The sequence below is a fragment of the Coregonus clupeaformis genome, unplaced genomic scaffold (assembly GCF_020615455.1).
Source record: "Coregonus clupeaformis isolate EN_2021a unplaced genomic scaffold, ASM2061545v1 scaf0847, whole genome shotgun sequence".
NCBI classification, from domain to species: Eukaryota; Metazoa; Chordata; class Actinopteri; order Salmoniformes; family Salmonidae; genus Coregonus; species Coregonus clupeaformis.
Window position 1 is genome coordinate 91,163 of NW_025534302.1, and position 20,811 is coordinate 111,973.

Genomic DNA, 20,811 nt, shown 5'->3' on the forward strand with positions numbered 1-20,811 from the left:
TTTGGTTTTATGTTTTCTAGCAAGATACCGAGGCAGCTAATGAGTAGTCATGTTGTTGTTGAAAAAGCTTCCCGTCCCGTCCACTAGATTACACGTAGCTAAAGCAAGAAACATCACCTGAAAGAGTCACATCGTCATCTGCTGACTGGAGTGGGTAACGCAGTTTGGGAAAATATTCATAACATTCTGGCAAACAATATCATAAGCAATGATGTATATAAATCCTGGATTGCAGATGCTATGTATTGGCCATTGAGAGGCTTTCAAGCCACGGGTCGGCCATATTGGCACTCGCCAGTAGGAGCAGTCCTCCATAGTAATGAATGAAATTCTACAGAATGTTCGATTAAATGTTTAGAGGACATAATTACATGTATTCAAGTATTTTTGTTGTTGTAGTGGGGACGGTTAAATTAGAACTCTCAAAACAAATACTTTAAGGCATTTTTTAAAATAATTGTTTTCATTTTTTATTTAATTAGCACACAGAATATAATTTAAAAGTATGCATTAGGGTGTCTGTAATTGAATAAATGTGTCAAAAACGAATGTAGACATTAATTAATGCAATTCTATAGCTTCCAAAATATTTTTTCACAACGGAGGAGGCGTGCCAAGATGGCTGCGCGGGGTCTTCAATACAGCGCCCCCTGTCTTTAATCCAGGGTTTATTCACGTCATTGATCATAACAAGTCATTTCAAAATAACAAGATACACTATACAAAAGTACGTGGACACCCCTTCAAATCAGTGGATTCGGCTATTTCTGACATTTGTAGAAAATCGAGCACACAACCATACAATCTGCATAGACATACATTGGCAGTAGAATGGCCTCACTGAAGAGCTCAGTGACTTTCAACGTGGCACCTTCATAGGATGCCACCTTTCCAATGAGTCAGTTCGTCAGATTTCTGCCCTGCTAGAGCTGCCCCGGTCAACTGTAAGTGCTGTTATTGTGAAGTGGAAACGTCTAGGCGCAATGGCTCAGCCGAAAAAGTGGTAGGTCACACAAGCTCACAGAACGGGACCGCCGAGTGCTGAAGCGCGCGCAGCGCGTAAAAATAGTCTGTCCTCGGTTACAACACTCAATACCGAGTTCCAAACCGGGGGCTTCATGAAACGGGTCACCATGCGCTAAGCGTCGGCTGGAGTGGTGTAAAGTCACCACCATTGGACTCTGAAGCAGTCGAAACGAGTTCTCTGGAGTGATGAATCACGCTTCACCATCTGGCAGTCCTACGGACAAATCTGGGTTTGGCGGATGCCAGGAGAACACTACCTACCCGAATGCATAGTGCCAACTGTAAAGTTTGGTGGAGGAGGAATAATGGTCTGGGGCTGTTTTTCATGGTTCGGGCTAGGCCCCTTAGTTACAGTGAAGGGAAATCTTAATGCTACAGCATACAATTACATTCTAGACGATTCTGTGCTTCCAACTTTTTGGCAACAGTTTGGGGAAGGCCCTTTCCTGTTTCAACATGACAATGCCCCCGTGCACAAAGCGAGGTCCATACAGAAATGGTTTGTCGAGATCGGTGTGGAAGAACTTGACTGGCCAGCACAGAGCCCTGACCTCAACCCCATCGAACACCTTTGGGATGAATTAGAACGGCGACTGCGAGCCAGGCCTAATCGCCCAACATCAGTGCCCGACCTCACTAATGCTCTTGTGGCTGAATGGAAGCAAGTCCCCGCAGCAATGTTCCAACATCTAGTGGAAAGCCTTCCCAGAAGAGTGGAGGTTGTTATAGCAGCAAAGGGGGGATCAACTCCATATTAATGGCAATGATTTTGAAATTAGATGTTTGATGAGCAGGTGTCCACATACTTTTGGTCTTGTAGTGTATCATGAGCAAAGGCATTGTAGCCTATCATTTCCCCAAGCTGTGAGAATCATGGCATCATGAGCCTACCAAAGGTTGTGCCGTGTCCATCACAATGTGGAAAAATGTGTCTCTAGTCCAAACCGTTCAATAGTTAGCCTATCCACATTACCAAACCGTTTAATAGTTAGCCTATCCACATTACCAAACCGTTCAATAGTTAGCCTATCCACATTACCAAACCGTTCAATAGTTAGCCTATCCATATGACCAAACCGTTCAATAGTTAGCCTATCCATGTTATCAAACCGTTCAATAGTTAGCCTATCCATGTTACCAAACCGTTCAATAGTTAGCCTATCCACATTACCAAACCGTTCAATAGTTAGCCTATCCACATTACCAAACCGTTCAATAGTTAGCCTATCCATGTTCCCAAACCGTTCAATAGTTAGCCTATCCATATTACCGGAGCTTCATATTCCTATCTATTTCTAAGGCGGATTTGAGCCTTGAAATGTTTATGGAAAATGCCAAAACTTTGGAGACAACAATAATTGTCAAAGTCAAAGATACTGGTTTCCCCTATCCATCTGGTTTCCCCTATCCATCTGGTTTCGCCTATCCATCTGGTTTCCCACTGTCCACCTTGTTCCCCCTATCCATCTGGTTCCCCCTATCCATCTGGTTTCCCCTGTCCATCTGGTTTCCCCTATCCATCTGGTTTCCCTATCCATCTGGTTTCCCCTGTCCACCTGGTTCCCCCTATCCATCTGGTTCCCCCTATCCATCTGGTTTCCCCTGTCCATCTGGTTTCCCCTGTCCATCTGGTTTCCCCTATCCATCTGGTTTCCCCTATCCATCTGGTTTCCCCTGTCCATCTGGTTTCCCCTGTCCATCTGGTTTCCCCTGTCCATCTGGTTTCTCCTATCCATCTGGTTTCCCCTGTCCATCTGGTTTCCCCTATCCATCTGGTTCCCCTGTCCATCTGGTTTCCCCTGTCCATCTGGTTTCTCCTATCCATCTGGTTTCCCCTGTCCATCTGGTTCCCCCTATCCATCTGGTTCCCCCTATCCATCTGGTTTCCCCTATCCATCTGGTTTCTCCTATCCATCTGGTTTCCCCTATCCATCTGGTTTCCCCTATCCATCTGGTTTCCCCTGTCCATCTGGTTTCCCCTGTCCATCTGGTTTCCCCTGTCCATCTGGTTTCCCCCATCCATCTGGTTTTCCCTATCCATCTGGTTTCCCCTATCCATCTGGTTTCCCCTGTCCATCTGGTTTCCCTGTCCATCTGGTTTCCCCTGTCCATCTGGTTTCTCCTATCCATCTGGTTTCCCCCATCCATCTGGTTTTCCCTATCCATCTGGTTTCCCCTGTCCATCTGGTTTCCCCTATCCATCTGTTTTCTCCTATCCATCTGGTTTTCCCTATCCATCTGTGGCGAAGTTTTCCCTACATGCTTATGACAAATCCAGCTCCAGACGCAGCCATAGCCTAGCTGGCTAATCTTTTGAATAAGGTGTAGCAACGACAGAGAACATTAGTTTGCTAGACAAGGTTAGCGTGCTAGCTTGCCAAACTGACAGCTGTCACGTGGAAATCACACACAACGGCCCCACCCCCAATTCGTGAATATGTATTAGCAGCCGGCATCATTCTTCGGAAGTGGAACCTAAAGGACGATTTCCACTATAGGAGAGGAATTATGTCGAAATAGGGGTGGCATCGCCCTCAGCTATTTTATGCGTATGAGACGCAGCTCACTTGCCAGCAATTCTGCGCCCTGTAGGCAATATCAAAATGCGCAAAAATAACCTAAGAAAGGTTAAATTACCAGAGATTCTCATGTGGCCCATTATATTACGCCATCAGTATTACTATAAATAGTTTGAAGAGAGCAGAGTTGGAGAGACTTGAACTTTCTCTTGAGCTATTTTTATAGCCTACGTTTAGGATTGGGACGATTTTCAGATGGAGAAAAATATGGGTGATCAATATTTATTTCTAGGCAATGTAGTAAATTATAGCCTAATTTTATTTAGGAAGTACATTTCCTTGGAAAGATAACTGCCACGTGCACTCTATTTAATTGAGACTACACGCGCAATTGATCTCGCATGTATGCCTACTGAACACGAAGCAGTCAGAATGACGACAGCGCACGCTTGCACTTCCTCTTGAGGTACGTCAGGATATAGCCTACCTTTTAGGAGGACGATTTGCAGGCAGAAACAAAAAAATGGGTGATTAATATTTTAGCAAAAACAGATTTTTAGAACATTTTACAAAGTTATAAAAAAAAAAATGAAATCATGTTTACACGTTTACTTTGTTGAAGCACCTTTGGCAGCAATTACAGCCTCAAGTCTTCTTGGGTATGACACTACAAGCTTGGCCAACCTGTATTTGGGGAGTTTCTCCCATTCTTCTCTGCAGATCCTCTCAAGCTCTGTCAGGTTGGATGGGGAGAGTTGCTGAACAGCTATTTTCAGGTCTCTCCAGAGATGTTCGATTGGGTTCAAGTCCGGGCTCTGGCTGGGCCACTCAAGGACATTCAGAGACTTGTCCCGAAGCCACTTGTCGTATCAGGTGAATGGTGGCAATTATTGCTGTCAACAAAGAGTCCGCTTAGGCTGCTCAATGATTAGAGGCTTTTATTAATATCACAAGGTTACAGCATAAGTTACAGACCCGCGGTGTCTGGAGAACGGCGTCCCAGATTGCAATGGCCGTTCTGCCTCTCTTTGTCTAGCCCCTTACTTATAAACAATGCAAAAAGATGGGTGGCTCCCTCTTCTGGCCAATCACCAGTCTCCCCCTGGGCGTCACCCTCCAAACGGCTACATTCAAACTTAAGATAAACAGTTCTTCTTTGTCCCTCAAGACTAGTCATAATCGTCATCACGACACACTCCTGTGTTGTCTTGGCTGTGTGCTTATGGTCATTGTCCTGTTGGAAGGTGAACCTTCGCCCCAGTCTGAGGTCCTGAGCGCTCTGGCGCAGGTTTTCATCAAGGATCTCGCTGTACTTTGCTCCGTTCATCATTCCCTAGATCCTGACTAGTCTCTCAGTCCCTGCCATTGAACAACATCCCCACAGCATGATGCTGCCACCACCATGCTTCACCGTAGGGATGGTGCCAGGTTTTCTCCAGACGTGAAGCTTGGCCTTCAGGCCAAATAATTAAATCTTGGTTTCATCAAATCAAATCAAAATGTATTTGCCACATGCGCCGAATACAACAGGTGTAGACCTTACAGTGAAATGCTTACTTACAAGCCCTTAACCAACAATGCAGTTAAGAAAAGTGTGAATTAAAAAAGATAAGTAAAAAATAGTAAATAATGAAAGAGCCGCAGTAAAATAAAATAACCGTAGAGAGGCTATATACAGGGGGTACCGGTACAGAGTAATTGAGGTAATATGTACATGTGGTTAGATTTAAAGAATCTTGTTTCTCATGGTCTGAGAGTCTTTTGTTGCCTTTTGGCAAACTCCAAGTGGGCTGTCATGTGCCTTTTACTGAGGAGTGGCTTCCGTCTGGCCACTTTACCATAAAGGCCTGATTGGTGGAGTGCTGCAGAGATGGTTGTCCTTCTGGAAGGTTCTCACATCTCTACAGAGGAATTCTGGAGCTCTGTCAGAGTGACCATCGGGTTCTTGGTCACCTCCTTGACCAAGGCCCTTCTCCCCCGATTGCTCAGTTTGGCCGGGCAGCCAGCTCTAAGAAGAGTCTTGGTGGTTCCAAACTTCTTCCATTTTAGAATGATGGAGGCCACTGTGTTCTTGGGGACCTTCAATGCTGCATTTATTTATTTTTTGGTACCCTTCCCCAGATCTGTGCCTCGACACAATCCTGTACCGGCAGTTCTACTGACAATTCCTTTGACCCCATGGCTTGGTTTTTGCTCTGACATTCACTGCCAACTGTGGGACCTTCACTTTCTGAATGCACTGTATACTAGGTGAACTTGAACTTGCATGCAAAGCTAGGAGCGGTAGGCTACTGAAGTTGAATTCTGAGAGTGAATAATGCCACCAACAATACAGTGGGGAAAAAAAGTATTTAGTCAGCCACCAATTGTGCAAGTTCTCCCACTTAAAAAGATGAGAGAGGCCTGTAATTTTCATCATAGGTACACATCAACTATGACAGACAAATTGAGAAAAATAAATCCAGAAAATCACATTGTAGGATTTTTGATGAATTTATTTGCAAATTATGGTGGAAAATAAGTATTTGGTCACCTGCAAACAAGCAAGAGTTCTGGCTCTCACAGACCTGTAACTTCTTCTTTAAGAGGCTCCTCTGTCCTCCACTCGTTACCTGTAAATGGCACCTGTTTGAACTTGTTATCAGTATAAAAGACACCTGTCCACAACCTCAAACAGTCACACTCAAACTCCACCATGGCCAAGACCAAAGAGCTGTCAAAGGACACCAGAAACAAAATTGTAGACCTGCACCAGGCTGGGAAGACTGAATCTGCAATAGGTAAGCAGCTTGGTTTGAAGAAATCAACTGTGGGACGCAATTATTAGGAAATGGAAGACATACAAGACCACTGATAATCTCCCTCAATCTGGGGCTCCACGCGAAGATCTCACCCCCGTGGGTCAAAATGATCCACAAGAACGGTGTGCAAAAATCCCAGAACCACACGGGGGACCTAGTGAATGACCTGCAGAGAGCTGGGACCAAAGTAACAAAGCCACCATCAGTAACACACTACGCCCCGCCAGGGGACTCAAATCCTGCAGTGCCAGACGTGTCTCCCTGCTTAAGCCAGTACATGTCCAGGCCCGTCTGAAGATTGCTAGAGTGCATTTGGATGATCCAGAAGAGGATTGGGAGAATGTCATATGGTCAGATGAAACCAAAATATAACTTTTTGGTAAAGACTCAACTTGTCGTGTTTGGAGGACAAAGAATGCTGAGTTGCATCCAAAGAACACCATACCTACTGTGAAGCATGGGGGTGGAAACATCATGCTTTGGGGCTGTTTTTCTGCAAAGGGACCAGGACGACTGATCCGTGTAAAGAAAAGAATGAATGGGGCCATGTATCGTGAGATTTTGAGTGAAAACCTCCTTCCATCAGCAAGGGGCATTGAAGATGAAACGTGGCTGGGTCTTTCAGCATGACAATGATCCCAAACACACCGCCCGGGCAACGAAGGAGTGGCTTCGTGAAGAAGGCATTTCAAGTTGTCCTGGAGTGGCCTAGCCAGTCTCCAGATCTCAACCCCATATAAAATCTTTGGAGGGAGTTGAAAGTCTGTGTTGCCCAGCGACAGCCCCAAAACATCACTGCTCTAGAGGAGATCTGCATGGAGTAATGGGACAAAATACCAGCAACAGTGTGTGAAAACCTTGTGAAGACTTACAGAAAACGTTTGACCTGTGTCATTGCCAACAAAGGGTATATAACAAAGTATTGAGTAACTTTTGTTATTGACCAAATACTTATTTTCCACCATAATTTGCAAATAAAATTCATTAAAAATCCTACAATGTGATTTTCTAGATTTTTTCCCCTCATTTTGTCTGTCATAGTTGACGTGTACCTATGATGAAAATTACAGGCCTCTCTCATCTTTTTAAGTGGGAGAACTTGCACAATTGGTGGCTGACTAAATACTTTTTTCCCCCACTATATGTGCTTTAATACGATAGGCCTAGGATAACATATACAAAGAAGAAAGACGACCGTTTCCAAATAATCTGCGGGACAACAAAAAATATAAGAATCCTAAAGTCTTCTGTCTGAATGCCCGCTGCCATCCACAGGATTAAAAATGCTGACCGCTCTGCAATGATCTCTTCCCGGGACATTTCATTCTGGGTAAGTGGAGTAAGCCCTGAGTTAGCCTGCCCCAGAATAGGTTAGTCCTGAAGGATTCGTTGCCATTGTCACACTTTGATCTGACAGGTTATCCCGAGTTGAACTCAGTGGTGTTAATCAGATCTCCTGTCTTCTTCCTCCTCCTCTAATGTGAGAGTCTCTCTCCTCCTTCACTCCAAAAATCTGCATCCTCCTCTTTCTCCTCCAATTCTTTTACAGTAACATCCTCCTCCTCTTTCACTAGTTAGAGACTAGCCAAGCCAGCTGGCTGACTAACAACGTAAAATTAAACTGGACAACTATCTAAATGACAGAAGTTTGTTTAAAAACACAGTGGCAGATATACGCCGCCATCTGTTGACTGGAGAAGGTAAAACGCAGTTGAGAGAAACGTTCATTTTATTTCCAGACAAAAGGTATATTTGTAATTGATTCATCATACATCATAATATGATATTGAATCCTACAAAGAGAAGCATGTCTTGATCAGTGCAGATTTTTAATAAGTGAGAATTTAAAACATACTATACCACTGCACATCAGAATTTAGGAAATCAGTCAAACAAACAGATATGACAATAAGCAGCTAGGTCTATACTGCTCCTACATGGTGTAACAATACATCATGTAGATGTATATAATGAACAGACTAGGTCTATACTGCTCCTACATGGTGTAACAATACATCATGTAGATGTATATAATGAACAGACTAGCTCTATACTGCTCCTACATGGTGCAACAATACATCATGTAGATGTATATAATTAACTATTGGTTTTCCACATTTTATTTTTTTCAGACAAAATATTTTTGCATTAATCAAATTATTTTGACAAATCAGCAGCTGTGTTCTCTGACATGGTGGAATAATAATGATGGGAAGATTCATGAATATTCACAAGGTAGTGAATATTTTTCATGTCAACATCTTATCAATGCTATCAGAACAACGTCATCACATTTCCATGCACGTTTAGCTTGATGAATAGTACAAAAATGTATGCAATGAAACACAACTAAATTCAAGAGATTAAGGTTAAAACAAAGAAATGCAAATTCCAATAATCTATTTAATAATTTACATTTTGAAAGATCCAAATCATAAAATGAATATCTAAGGGTTGATACTATCTAATCAATCAAAGTTCCTAATCAAAACAAAATGTTAAAATCAGATTTTATATATGATCATGTCTCGAGATAAAAAATAAAGAAGTAGGCCAATTTTGTTTTTGAAAGCTTTCATACAATTTGGTTTTGTGTGGCATACACAAAACACATTCTCAATATAATAATAATAATAATAATAATAATAATAATAATATGCCATTTAGCAGACGCTTTTATCCAAAGCGACTTACAGTCATGCGTGCATACATTTTTGTGTATGGGTGGTCCCGGGATTGAACCCACTACCCCAGCGTTACAAGCGCCGTGCTCTACCAGCTGAGCTACAGAGGACATAAGTCAAAAACTTAAGTCAGAACACAGCGCCTCTATTCTCTCATGTGATTTCAGGTCCTCTGACTGAGAAAATGTCTTTCCACATTGAGAGCAGTGGTATGTCTTCTCCTCCTGTGTATGTATTCTTTCATGCTTATTCAGATACCTTAACCGGGTAAAACTCATTTCACACTGGGAGCAGCGGTATGTCTTATCCCCTTCTGTGTGTGTCCTCTCATGTTGGTTCAGGTTTCCTAACTGGGTAAAACTCTTTTCACACAAGGAGCACTGGTAGGGCTTTTCACGTGTGTGTATCCACTCATGCTTTTTCAGGCTCCCCATCGGGGAAAACTCTTTTCACAATGGGAACAGTGGTAAGGCTTCTCTCCTGTGTGTGCCCTCTCATGAGTTCTCAGCTGCCCTAACTGGGTGAAACTCTTTCCACAGTCGGAACAGTGATGAAGCTTCTCTCGTGTGTGTGTTCTCCCATGCTCTTTCAGCGTCCATAACCGCTTAAAACTCTTTCCACAATGGGAGGTGTCGTGTCGTCTCGCTGGTTTGGGCGTCTCTGGGTCGGATTCCCCTGAAGGACTCTTCCCGCTGTCAGAGTGAGAGTCTGGTCTCTCTCCTGCCAAATACAAACAGAGTATTTGGTTAAACAGACCTAAATGAAACCTCCACATAATCATGGACTCTACAAGGTCCTGATTGCTTAGTCACTTTTACCCCTACGCACATTGACCCGGTTCCGCTACCCCTTGTATATAGCCTTGTTACTACCTGGTACCCCCGCACATTGACTCAGTACTGCTACTCCTTGTGTATAGCCTCATTACTACCAGGTACCCCCGCACATTGACTCAGTACTGCTACTCCTTGTGTATAGCCTCGTTACTACCTGGTACCCCCGCACATTGACTCAGTACTGCTACTCCTTGTGTATAGCCTCGTTACTACCTGGTACCCCCGCACATTGACTCAGTACTGCTACTCCTTGTGTATAGCCTCGTTACTACCTGGTACCCCCGCACATTGACTCAGTACTGCTACTCCTTGTGTATAGCCTCATTACTGTTTTTGTGTTACTATTTTTTAGCAAATATCTGTCTTACTTTTTAACTCTGCATTGTTGGTTAAGTGCTCGTCAGGAAGCATTTCACTGTAAAGTCTACACCTGTTGTATTCGGCACATGTGACCAATAACATTTGATTTGGCTAGAAACTATGCCAATAGAACGGATAACCAGTGCGTTCGGCTTTAAACCTCAGACATATAACTATTGTCCAATACTGTTTATTCTGCCTTTGTGCTTGAGGATCTCATTAAACAAAAAAACAAAACACAAAAAAAAGTAATATATATATATATATATATATAGTGTGATGTCACGAGAGGCTGGGTCCTGGAGGGACGTTACATCCCCCTGAGGTGGCTGCAAACCCAGACAGCTATGGCTCCATCTGCTGGTATGGTCGGGAACTCCACCCCTCTATGGCCAATCTTCCCACGCAGCTGAAACAAATGAGGAGCTGATGAGCTGAAGGTTTGGGAAGGGAAGAGACACAGTCTCCAACCTGGGCTCTCTGGAGGACAAGAGTGCTGCACGTCCACTTCCATGAGGAATATAAGGATTTGGAGATACTTACCTTTGGGAAATACTCACCTTTGGATATATGCACCTGTGGAAATACGTGAGAGACATTTGGAAGGACTTTTTGCTGGGTTGGCCACTAGCTGCAACGTGGACTACAGTAAGGCTGGGGAAAAGTTATCTGAGCGAGTGAGAATTATGATTCTGGATGTGGAAGAGACATCCCTGAACGGTTAACCCTTAAAGAGCCACAAGAGAACAGAATTTTTGTTATATTTTCGTTAATTTCCCAAGACCTATAATAAAATCCTTGTTTTGTTTGAACCTTGTCTCCTTGCACTACTTGAGCAATCCCGCTGAAAGCTGTGTAGCCTCTCGTGACGTCACAGATGGTGGAGAATACGGGCACGCTCAAGCGTTAATAGTGCATGTCGAGAGGAGGATACCGAAGGTTTGATCACCCAGTTTTCCAAGTTGGCCGTAGGCTCCCGCCGACTGAAATGGAGGACATATTGAAAGCCCTTGTTGCTGGCCAGCAAGCCCAGATGCAAGCAAACGTGGCTCTCTTGGAGGAGCAAAAGAAAGCCAACCTTCTGAAGGCAGAGGAATTGCAGTTGCAGAGACAGAGGGTTGTCCAAAATACCCGCCCAATAAAGGCAAGTGACTTTATATCTAAGATGGGAGCTACCGATGACATTGAGGCATACCTGCATGCATTTGAGGCCACGGCCACTAGGGAAGCCTGGCCCAAGCAACAGTGGGTTGGTCTGTTAGCCCCCTTTCTAACCGGGGAATCGCTGAATGCTGTCCGGGACCTGGGCCCTGACCAGGTTACTGACTATGATGCCCTGAAGTCTGAGATCCTCAGCAGATATGGACTCACAAAGTTTGGTATGGCCCAGCGCTTTCACAGCTGGACCTTCCAACCAGACCAACCTCCTCGGGCGCAGATGCATGAACTTGTCCGAATCGCAAGGAAATGGCTGGATCCGCGAGAGGAATACAGCAGCGGCGGTGGTGGAGGCCGTTGTGGTGGATCGTTACCTACGCGCCCTGCCTTATGAGGCAAAACGGTTCATCAGTCAACAGGCCTTGACCACGGCTGATCTGACCGTGGAAGCTGTGGAAAAGTACCAGGCCACAGCGGAGATGCTGAATGCTTCCGAAAAGACCCCAGGAGGGCGGCCCCACCACAAATGGGAAGAACCCGTCCAAAGGACCCCAAGGTCTCGAACCCAGCCACGCCAGGACTTATCCCGGCTCCAGGGGGAGCCAGAAACCAGGCGGGTCCAAGAAGAGTACACCAGGAGGGGGGAAACTCGACAGTGTTACCGGTGTGGGGAGATGGGACATATCTCCTGGCAGTGTGGGAAACCAGCCGATGAACCTATGCCCACTGCGGAGTCCTCCAACTCAGCACCCACACACCGTTTTGCCTCGCTCTTGGGAGTCGTAGATGGCGGCCCAGATCGACCCCCCCACCTGCCCGGTAACTGTGAATCACCATGATGTGGAGGCCTTACTGGATTCTGGTAGCCGGGCCACCCTGGTGCGTAAGGATTTGGTGGGCCCAACGTGTCTGACCCCGGGAAAGTCCTCCCAGTTTCCTGTGTCCATGGGGACACCAGAGAATACCCCATTACTGAACTTACAATGACCAGCACACGGGGAACCATACACACGACGGCGGGGGTGGTTGATTCCCTCCCGTCCCTGTCCTAATTGGACGAGACTGCCCAGCCTTTTACCCACTCTGGAGAGAGTCTCAGGAGAGGATAACCCGAGTACCTCGGAAACGGAGAGGCAAGACTCATCCTGGGAAGGCCCCGGTGCAATCCTCCCAATTACTCACTCCCGCCCGGGCTCTGATAGGGATGGCAGGTGCCCAGACCGACACAGAGACGGAGCTACAGAATCTGGACAAAGAACTGTCTGGTCTGAAGGGGACCGCTGAGAGGTATCGTTTGTTAAAGCAACAGTTAGACATGAAGACAGAAGAGTTAGATATCCTCCAGGCTAAACTCCAACAGAGCTCCTTCCATAAGCAACAGGAGGAGCTGGAGAGGCTGCGCAGGACCATCGAGGAGTGTGAGGAGACCCTGCAGCAGTAAGGAGGTCCAGAAGAAGGCAGAGGAGAAGTACAAGGTGTTGGAGAACAAGATGAAGAATGCGGAGGCAGAGAGAGAGAAGGAACTGAAAGCTGCTCAACAGAAGCTAAACTCTGCTAAAACCAAGGCTGATGCGTTCAGTAAGAAACTCAAGGAGAGACAACAGGAGGCTGAGTCCCTGGTCCTAGAGGTGGAGGAGTTGAAGAGAGAGCAGGCTGGCAAGCACCACGGCAATGCGGACGCCCTCTCCCGGCGTGATGCCTTCTTCGCTGCCTTTACCCGACGAGGACGTCGGTCCCGAGGAGGGGGATGTGTGATGTCACGAGAGGCTGGGTCCTGGAGGGACGTTACATCCCCCTGAGGTGGCTGCAAACCCAGACAGCTATGGCTCCATCTGCTGGTATGGTCGGGAACTCCACCCCTCTATGGCCAATCTTCCCACGCAGCTGAAACAAATGAGGAGCTGATGAGCTGAAGGTTTGGGAAGGAAGAGACACAGTCTCCAACCTGGGCTCTCTGGAGGACAAGAGTGCTGCACGTCCACTTCCATGAGGAATATAAGGATTTGGAGATACTTACCTTTGGGAAATACTCACCTTTGGATATATGCACCTGTGGAAATACGTGAGAGACATTTGGAAGGACTTTTTGCTGGGTTGGCCACTAGCTGCAACGTGGACTACAGTAAGGCTGGGGAAAAGTTATCTGAGCGAGTGAGAATTATGATTCTGGATGTGGAAGAGACATCCCTGAACGGTTAACCCTTAAAGAGCCACAAGAGAACAGAATTTTGTTATATTTTCGTTAATTTCCCAAGACCTATAATAAAATCCTTGTTTTGTTTGAACCTTGTCTCCTTGCACTACTTGAGCAATCCCGCTGAAAGCTGTGTAGCCTCTCGTGACGTCACAATAGATATTTTGGTTTATTTGTTATTGAATATAAATTTATTAAGTATATAGAAGGAGCAAGGTCAAACTGCTCCTGTTAGTCACTCTAGATAAGAGCGTCTGCTAAATGGACCAACATGTTGGGAGGTAGTTCTGGTGTCCACCGGGGCGATGTTGGGAGGTAGGTCTGGTGTCCACCAGGGTGATGTTGGGAGGTAGGTCTGGTGTCCACTGGGGTGATGTTGGGAGGTAGGTCTGGTGTCCACCGGGGCGATGTTGGGAGGTAGGTCTGGTGTCCACCGGGGCGATGTTGGGAGGTAGGTCTGGTGTCCACCGGGGGTGATGTTGGGAGGTAGATCTGGTGTCCACCGGGGTGATGTTGGGAGGTAGGTCTGGTGTCCACCAGGGTGATGTTGGGAGGTAGGTCTGGTGTCCACCAGGGTGATGTTGGGAGGTAGGTCTGGTGTCCACTGGGATGATGTTGGGAGGTAGGTCTGGTGTCCACCGGGGCGATGTTGTGAGGTAGGTCTGGTGTCCACTGGGGTGATGTTGGGAGGTAGGTCTGGTGTCCACTGGGGTGATGTTGGGAGGTAGGTCTGGTGTCCACTGGGGTGATGTTGGGAGGTAGGTCTGGTGTCCACCAGGGGTGATGTTGGGAGGTAGTTCTGGTGTCCACCGGGGTGATGTTGGGAGGTAGGTCTGGTGTCCACTGGGGTGATGTTGGGAGGTAGGTCTGGTGGGTCAACTTTGAAGTCTGGGTCTTTGTATATGATCTGTTTATCTTCCCGCCACTTGACAGGCCGCTGGACCAATCGGGTTCTAGACAGCCTGCTGGACCAATGGGGTTCTAAAGTTGAATGACAGCTTGCTGGACCAATCGGGTTCTAAAGTGGATTATAAAACATGTTGTTTGGATCTTGGATGCTGATTGGTCGATATGCGGGAGTTGTGGAACAACAACTCCTGCAAAATACCATGATGTGTTAATCTCATAATTCCACTGTCACATAAACTTCATCTCCCTCAGGAAAAAAGCATCTACACAATTTTTCCATGCTACTATTTGGTTTGCAACAGTTGGGGGTTGTATAAACATACGTCTGCCTCTACGACCTGTGCAACAATATATCATTTTACAAATGCAAACTCTCCCGTGCCAGCAAAGAAGAGACAAGCACTGGCTGTCACCAACCAGCGCCGGGACCATGGACCAGCGCCAGGACCATGGACAGTTCTTCCACTCGTGTGCCATCAATGGAAACGTCACTATTAACATCACCAACTAGCTTGGTTAGCTCAGACTCGTCTCATCATCACCAACTAGCTTGGTTAGCTCAGACCCGTCTCATCATCACCAACTAGCTTGGTTAGCTCAGACTCGTCTCATCATCATCACCAACTAGCTTGGTTAGCTCAGACTCGTCTCATCATCACCAACTAGCTTGGTTAGCTCAGACTCGTCTCATCATCATCACCAACTAGCTTGGTTAGCTCAGACTCGTCTCATCATCACCAACTAGCTTGGTTAGCTCAGACCCGTCTCATCATCACCAACTAGCTTGGTTAGCTCAGACTCGTCTCATCATCATCATTGAATCTCTTGCTAGCTAGCGACATGCCAATGATTTGCTTAGCATAGCAACGTCAAATGAATATAATTATTCTAATTAACGACTGGGTCAAAACATGAGAAAATAACTAACGACTAGCCCGTTTGGGTTGCAACTTCAGAATGCAAAAACAAAATGTACCCGTTAAAATAATATTTTTTATGCTACCGATTTATAAAAGCAATAATGACCTTGAACCAGGGAATTATCGTGTCACAACTCCCTCCAAGGGCTGTATCCCGGCCCTTGGCTTCGTCTCGGGCCTCAGAATGATAATTCCCTGGTTCTCAGGCATTATTGCTTAAATGTCTTCTCTTCAGACACTCTCCTCTACCCAGTCCTTGGCCTGTTTGGAATACCACATGGCTTCTCGGATCTCCTGAAAGATGTGTAACAGAACAACAAAACAATAGAAATGAGTCCTAATTAGTCTTACCTTGCATCCTCCTGAAACAGGAAGGAAACATTGGGTCCCGTCTTTGAAAAGGGTGTGACAAGAATACGAACATAGAAGATGTGAGAAATTGAACAAAGATAAAATTGGAGACAGTATGGTTCACTGTCCTATCCTCATGTTTGTTCCACCACCCCTCTTCATTCCCTCCCAGGCAGGTATAAACAGGAAGAGGGATTGGTGATGTTGTATGGTGTAAATCAGACTCAGTCATTACATGTCAATTCAGGGCATGAGCTGATATTCTAAACGTTTTAATTTAAATAATGTAAAGGTTGTGCTAGTTTTCTTTCATTACAACTCATGCACCTAGCTAGGGCCAGAGCCATATAAACTCACTGGCCAGTTTATCAGGTACACCCATCTAGTACCGGGTCAGTAACCGAAAGGTCACTGGTAGCTTAGTGGTTAAGAGCGTTGTGCCAGTAACCGAAAGGTCTAATCCCCGAGCCGACTAGGTGAAAAATCTGTCGATGTGCCCTTGAGCAAGGCACTTAACCCTAATTGCTCACGTAAGTCACTCTGGATAAGAGTGTCTGAAATCAGGTTCATTTTTGGTTCTGAAATATATATTTTTCGAATTCTGAAAATACTTATTTTTCGGATGTTAAAATAAGGCTCATTTTGGGTTCTGAATAAAAGTTGAAAATATGTTATTAATAGCCGTCTATGTTTGGGCCAAATCAAGGCTAGTCCAGACCAGACAAAATCTGAACCAAACATGGACGTCTATGATTGGTTCAGACTTGGTCCGGACCGGACCAAAAAACAACGTCTGTGGAAATCAAGGCTGGTCCGGACTGCACCAAAAAAAGATGTCCAAAAGGTGTCAGCGTCAGTCCGTGCTTACTGAGGCCTACAGCAGGGATGGGCAACTCCAGTCCTCGGGGGCCGGAGCGGTGTCATTTTAGGAATGCCCATCTATGTGGTAGGCCAAACGTTTGTAAAACAGGCCACACCATTGGCTTTACTAGTCCTGATTCCTGTGACTAATCAATTTGGCTATTTAAGCTCTGAATATCAGCTACCCAACTTTATCAGAAGGAGTTATCCTGAGCCTATTTGCAATGTGTTTACACAGCGGGAATGCAGGAGTATTTTTTGTTTTTGCTATAATCAGCTTGTCAAAAATGTATGGATGCCAACTTGAAACCACTGATCATGACAATGGGGTGAAACTCCTGGACAACAACAGTTGTGATTGTCCATTCCATATTGTCCATTTTACTTTGACCTGTACTGTTTTTAGGATATGTTGTTTGTTAACATGTCAGCACATATTTGATTGGGCGCCTATTTGATCGGAGAAACCTGAATGACGTAAAAAGGTTTCCATCTCATTACATTGTCATCTTCAGCCTGGAGGCTACAGAAAAGGCCACATACTCTTTTTACCATATCCTGTATCTGCTACATGACGGAACGTTGGTGGAGCGCAGCAGCGATGCGTCTCTCCAACAGCACACTGGAGAGGCACGCTGGGAATGGACAAGATTAATATTTTGCGTCCCCGCCTTTGACAAAGTGGGTACTACTTCGCATAGGGAGGCATCAGAGCTCCCCTAAAAAGCCCATATCAAATCACATTTGATTTGTCACGTGCCGAATACAACAGGTGTAGACCTTACGTGAAATACTTACTTACAAGCCCTTACCCAACAACGCAGTTCAAGAAAGAGTTAAGATATTTACAAAATAAACTAAAGTAAAAAATGACTGGCCTTTGTCCGGTGCCCTGTGGATCAGCATAATCAAATCCGCTAATTGCTTCAAGCCACACCCCGGCACACCCACCAAACATACATCAAAGTCTGCTCAAGAACATACAAGAACGTTTTGGGGAAACGTGTCGTTCAGAACAAACCGTTCCCCAACGTAACCCATGGGCGGCGCACAATTGGTCCAGCGTCATCCAAGGTAGGGGATGGTTTGGCCGGCAGGGATGTGGGTTCGTTTCCCACATGGGGGGGGCAGTATAAAAAAAAAGGAAAAAAAAGAAAGAAAAACATGTATACATTCACTAACTGTAAGTCGCTCTGGATAAGAGCGTCTGCTAAATGACTAAAATGTAAATGTAAATGTAACAAACGTTAAAGCGAACTGAACGCACCCCTAGTCTAGTCGATGTGGGAGGTGTAACTGCTGTAGAACAAGGTGGCTTTTATCAATATATTCGCTAGTATTTACAACCCCAAAATGAAATGGTAATTAGCTGCTAATGTGGCTATCATTAAGAACTACAAATTACACGATGATCTGAAGGAGACTGCCGAATTGAGACAAAAGTAAAAATCTCTGGATTAACTAGGTAATGTTAGCTAGATTTAGTAACGAATAAACTGCCTAAATGTCTTTAAATTGACAATTCTGTGAACTGTCACGTGCAAGTTTTAAATTGACACAATACCTGTTAGCAAAGGTGCCAGCAAGAGACGACCCTCACAAAAAAATATTGCAATTTTGAAACTGCAGTAAAAGTGCAGTTATACTGTAATGTACCTGCAGTTACACTGCAAAAATTACTGCATTAAAAAAAACGCCTTTCGGATGCAGTATTTTCAGCATACTGCAGTTATACTGCACTCTGACTGCAAACTTTCTTCGTAAATGGACGTGCAGAAGCTTGCAGGGATTTGTAGTCTTGCATGATGTCAATTAGTATTTTCGAATCTGAGAGTAAATAGAGCTGAATATATTGATAAAAGTCACCTTGTCCAAGATACATTTACACGGTTATCAAAACGTCACGCCAGGGTAAGCCTACACAACACACAGCCCTTATTTGAAGTGTTTCTGTTTCTAAAATTCCCCATGGGAAAAATGTATGGTGGAAAAACGATTGGAACCATTTCCGTGTTTGACCGCTAGGTTTTATGGGTATTATGACACCTCCACTGTGGGGCTCTATACCTATTGTGGACATTGCCATTGGATGCACTGAGTCTCCTTAGTAGAAATTCCATTCAGCCATGTTATTGAAAACTGAAATGTGTGTTGTAATTTACACGTCGATTTGGCTGATATCTTGTTTAATGATTTTTTGTAAACAAACACTGTATAGTTTGAAAACCTGCTTAAAACTATTATTTTTATCTTGTGGATGGTCAGTCCTTGTATTCATAGATATTTTATGGAATTTGATAGTGGTTACATACCGGTGTCTACAGCACACAACCTTTAGCTGTTTACCAAAACGAGTGTCATGGCGGCCATTTTGTTGTTGTTCGAATTCACTTTGAAACCACACATCAGTTCAACAACTGGCAGTTTGTGCTCCTGTTTTTAAGATAGTACTCACTGGTGTTAATCAGATCTCCAGTCTCATCCTCGTCCTCCTCTTTCAATGTGACAGTAATCTCTTCCTCATCCTCCTCTTTCACTCTGAAAGCTTCTTCATCGCCTTTCACTGTGACATCCTCCTCTTCCTCCTCTTCTTTCACGACAACATTAAGCCACAGACCCTGTTTCTCAGTCCAGCAGACCTCCTCTTCTTTTTTAGCAGGGGGGGAGTAGTTTAGTGAGCTCATGGTCCTGGATGTTATTAAGCTAGCTAGATAGTTAGCATAAGCGAATAGCCTAGTGCTAATTTAACCAGTCAGCTGACTGACAACGTAAATATGAAGGGAGGGGGAAATGGGTAACTAGTAGATATGACAGACGTGTGTTTAAAACACAGTGCTTAATATACACCGAAAACGTCTAAAAAAGCTCAAATGTTTCGGCTATGTTGGCTAGCAAGCTACCTAGGTGGCTGATTCGCTGTTGTTGTAGAAGAAGTGTCCCGTCCACTAGCTTATACGTCACGTCACACTCTGGCAGCATCGCCTGTAAAACTCATATCGCCATCTGCTGACTGGAGTGGGTAATGCTGTTTAAGGAAATATATATTTTCTTTTCAGGAAAACGTTTATTTGTCATTTATTTCATTTTCGTTTACACAGACAGCCCAATTCTGCAAATTTTTCCACTAATTGGTCTTTTGACCAATCACAACAGATCTTTTCAAATCAGATCTGTTGTGCAACTGTTATGCAACTTTTCAGGGAAGTTAGGAACCAATATACACAAGCAGTTAGGAAAGCAAAGGCTAACTTTTTCAAACAGAAATTTGCATCCTGTAGCACTAACTCCAAAAAGTTTTGGGACACTGTAAAGTCCATGGAAAATAAGAGCACTTCCTCCCAGCTGCCCACTGCACTGAGGCTAGGAAACACTATCACCACCGATAAATCTACAATAATCGAGAATTTCAACAAGCATTTTGGTACGGCTGGCCATGCTTTCCACCTGGCTACCTCTACCCCGGCCACCAGCTCTGCACCCTCCGCTGCAACTTGCCCATGCCCCCCCCGCTTCTCCTTCACACAAATCCAGACAGCTGATGTTCTAAAAGAGCTGCAAAATCTGGACCCCTACAAATCATCTGGGCTAGACAATCTGGACCCTTTCTTTCTTAAACTAGCCGCTGAAATTGTCGCAACCCCTATTACTAGCCTATTCAACCTCTCTTTTGTAACGTCTGATATCCCCAGAGATTGGAAAGCTGCCGCGGTCATCCCCCTTTTCAAAGGGGGTGACACTCTAGATCCAAACTGTTACAGACCCATATCCATCCTGCCCTGCCTTTCAAAAGTTTTTGAAAGCCAAGTCAACAAACAGATCACCGACCATTTCGAATCCCACCGTACCTTCTCCGCTATGCAATCCGGTTTCCGAGCTTGTCATGGGTGCACTTCAGCCACGCTCAAGGTCCTAAACGATATTATAACCGCGATCGATAATAGACAGTACTGTGCAGCCGTTTTCATTGACCTGGCCAAGGCTTCGACTCTGTCAACCACCGCATACTTATTGGCAGACTAAATAGCCTTGGTTTCTCAAATGACTGCCTCGCCTGGTTCACCAACTACTTCTCAGATAGAGTTCAATGTGTCAAATCGGAGGGCTTGTTGTCTGGACCTATGACAGTCTCTATGGGGGTGCCACAGGGTTCAATTCTTGGGCCGACTCTTTTCTCTGTGTATATCAATGACGC

At 45.0% G+C, this 20,811-nt stretch overlaps 1 protein-coding gene across 1 annotated transcript; it reads right to left on the minus strand.

The window, feature by feature from the left end:
• Positions 1 to 9,451: 9,451 nt before the first annotated feature.
• On the minus strand, positions 9,452 to 19,544 carry LOC121566348 (zinc finger protein 771-like). The gene is made up of 2 exons (XM_045216900.1): positions 19,075 to 19,544; positions 9,452 to 9,750 (listed from the first exon to the last, which is right to left on the minus strand). Exons 1-2 carry the CDS (start codon positions 19,301 to 19,303, stop codon positions 9,452 to 9,454), a joined length of 528 nt encoding a protein of 175 aa, XP_045072835.1. The 5' UTR covers positions 19,304 to 19,544.
• Positions 19,545 to 20,811: the final 1,267 nt, after the last annotated feature.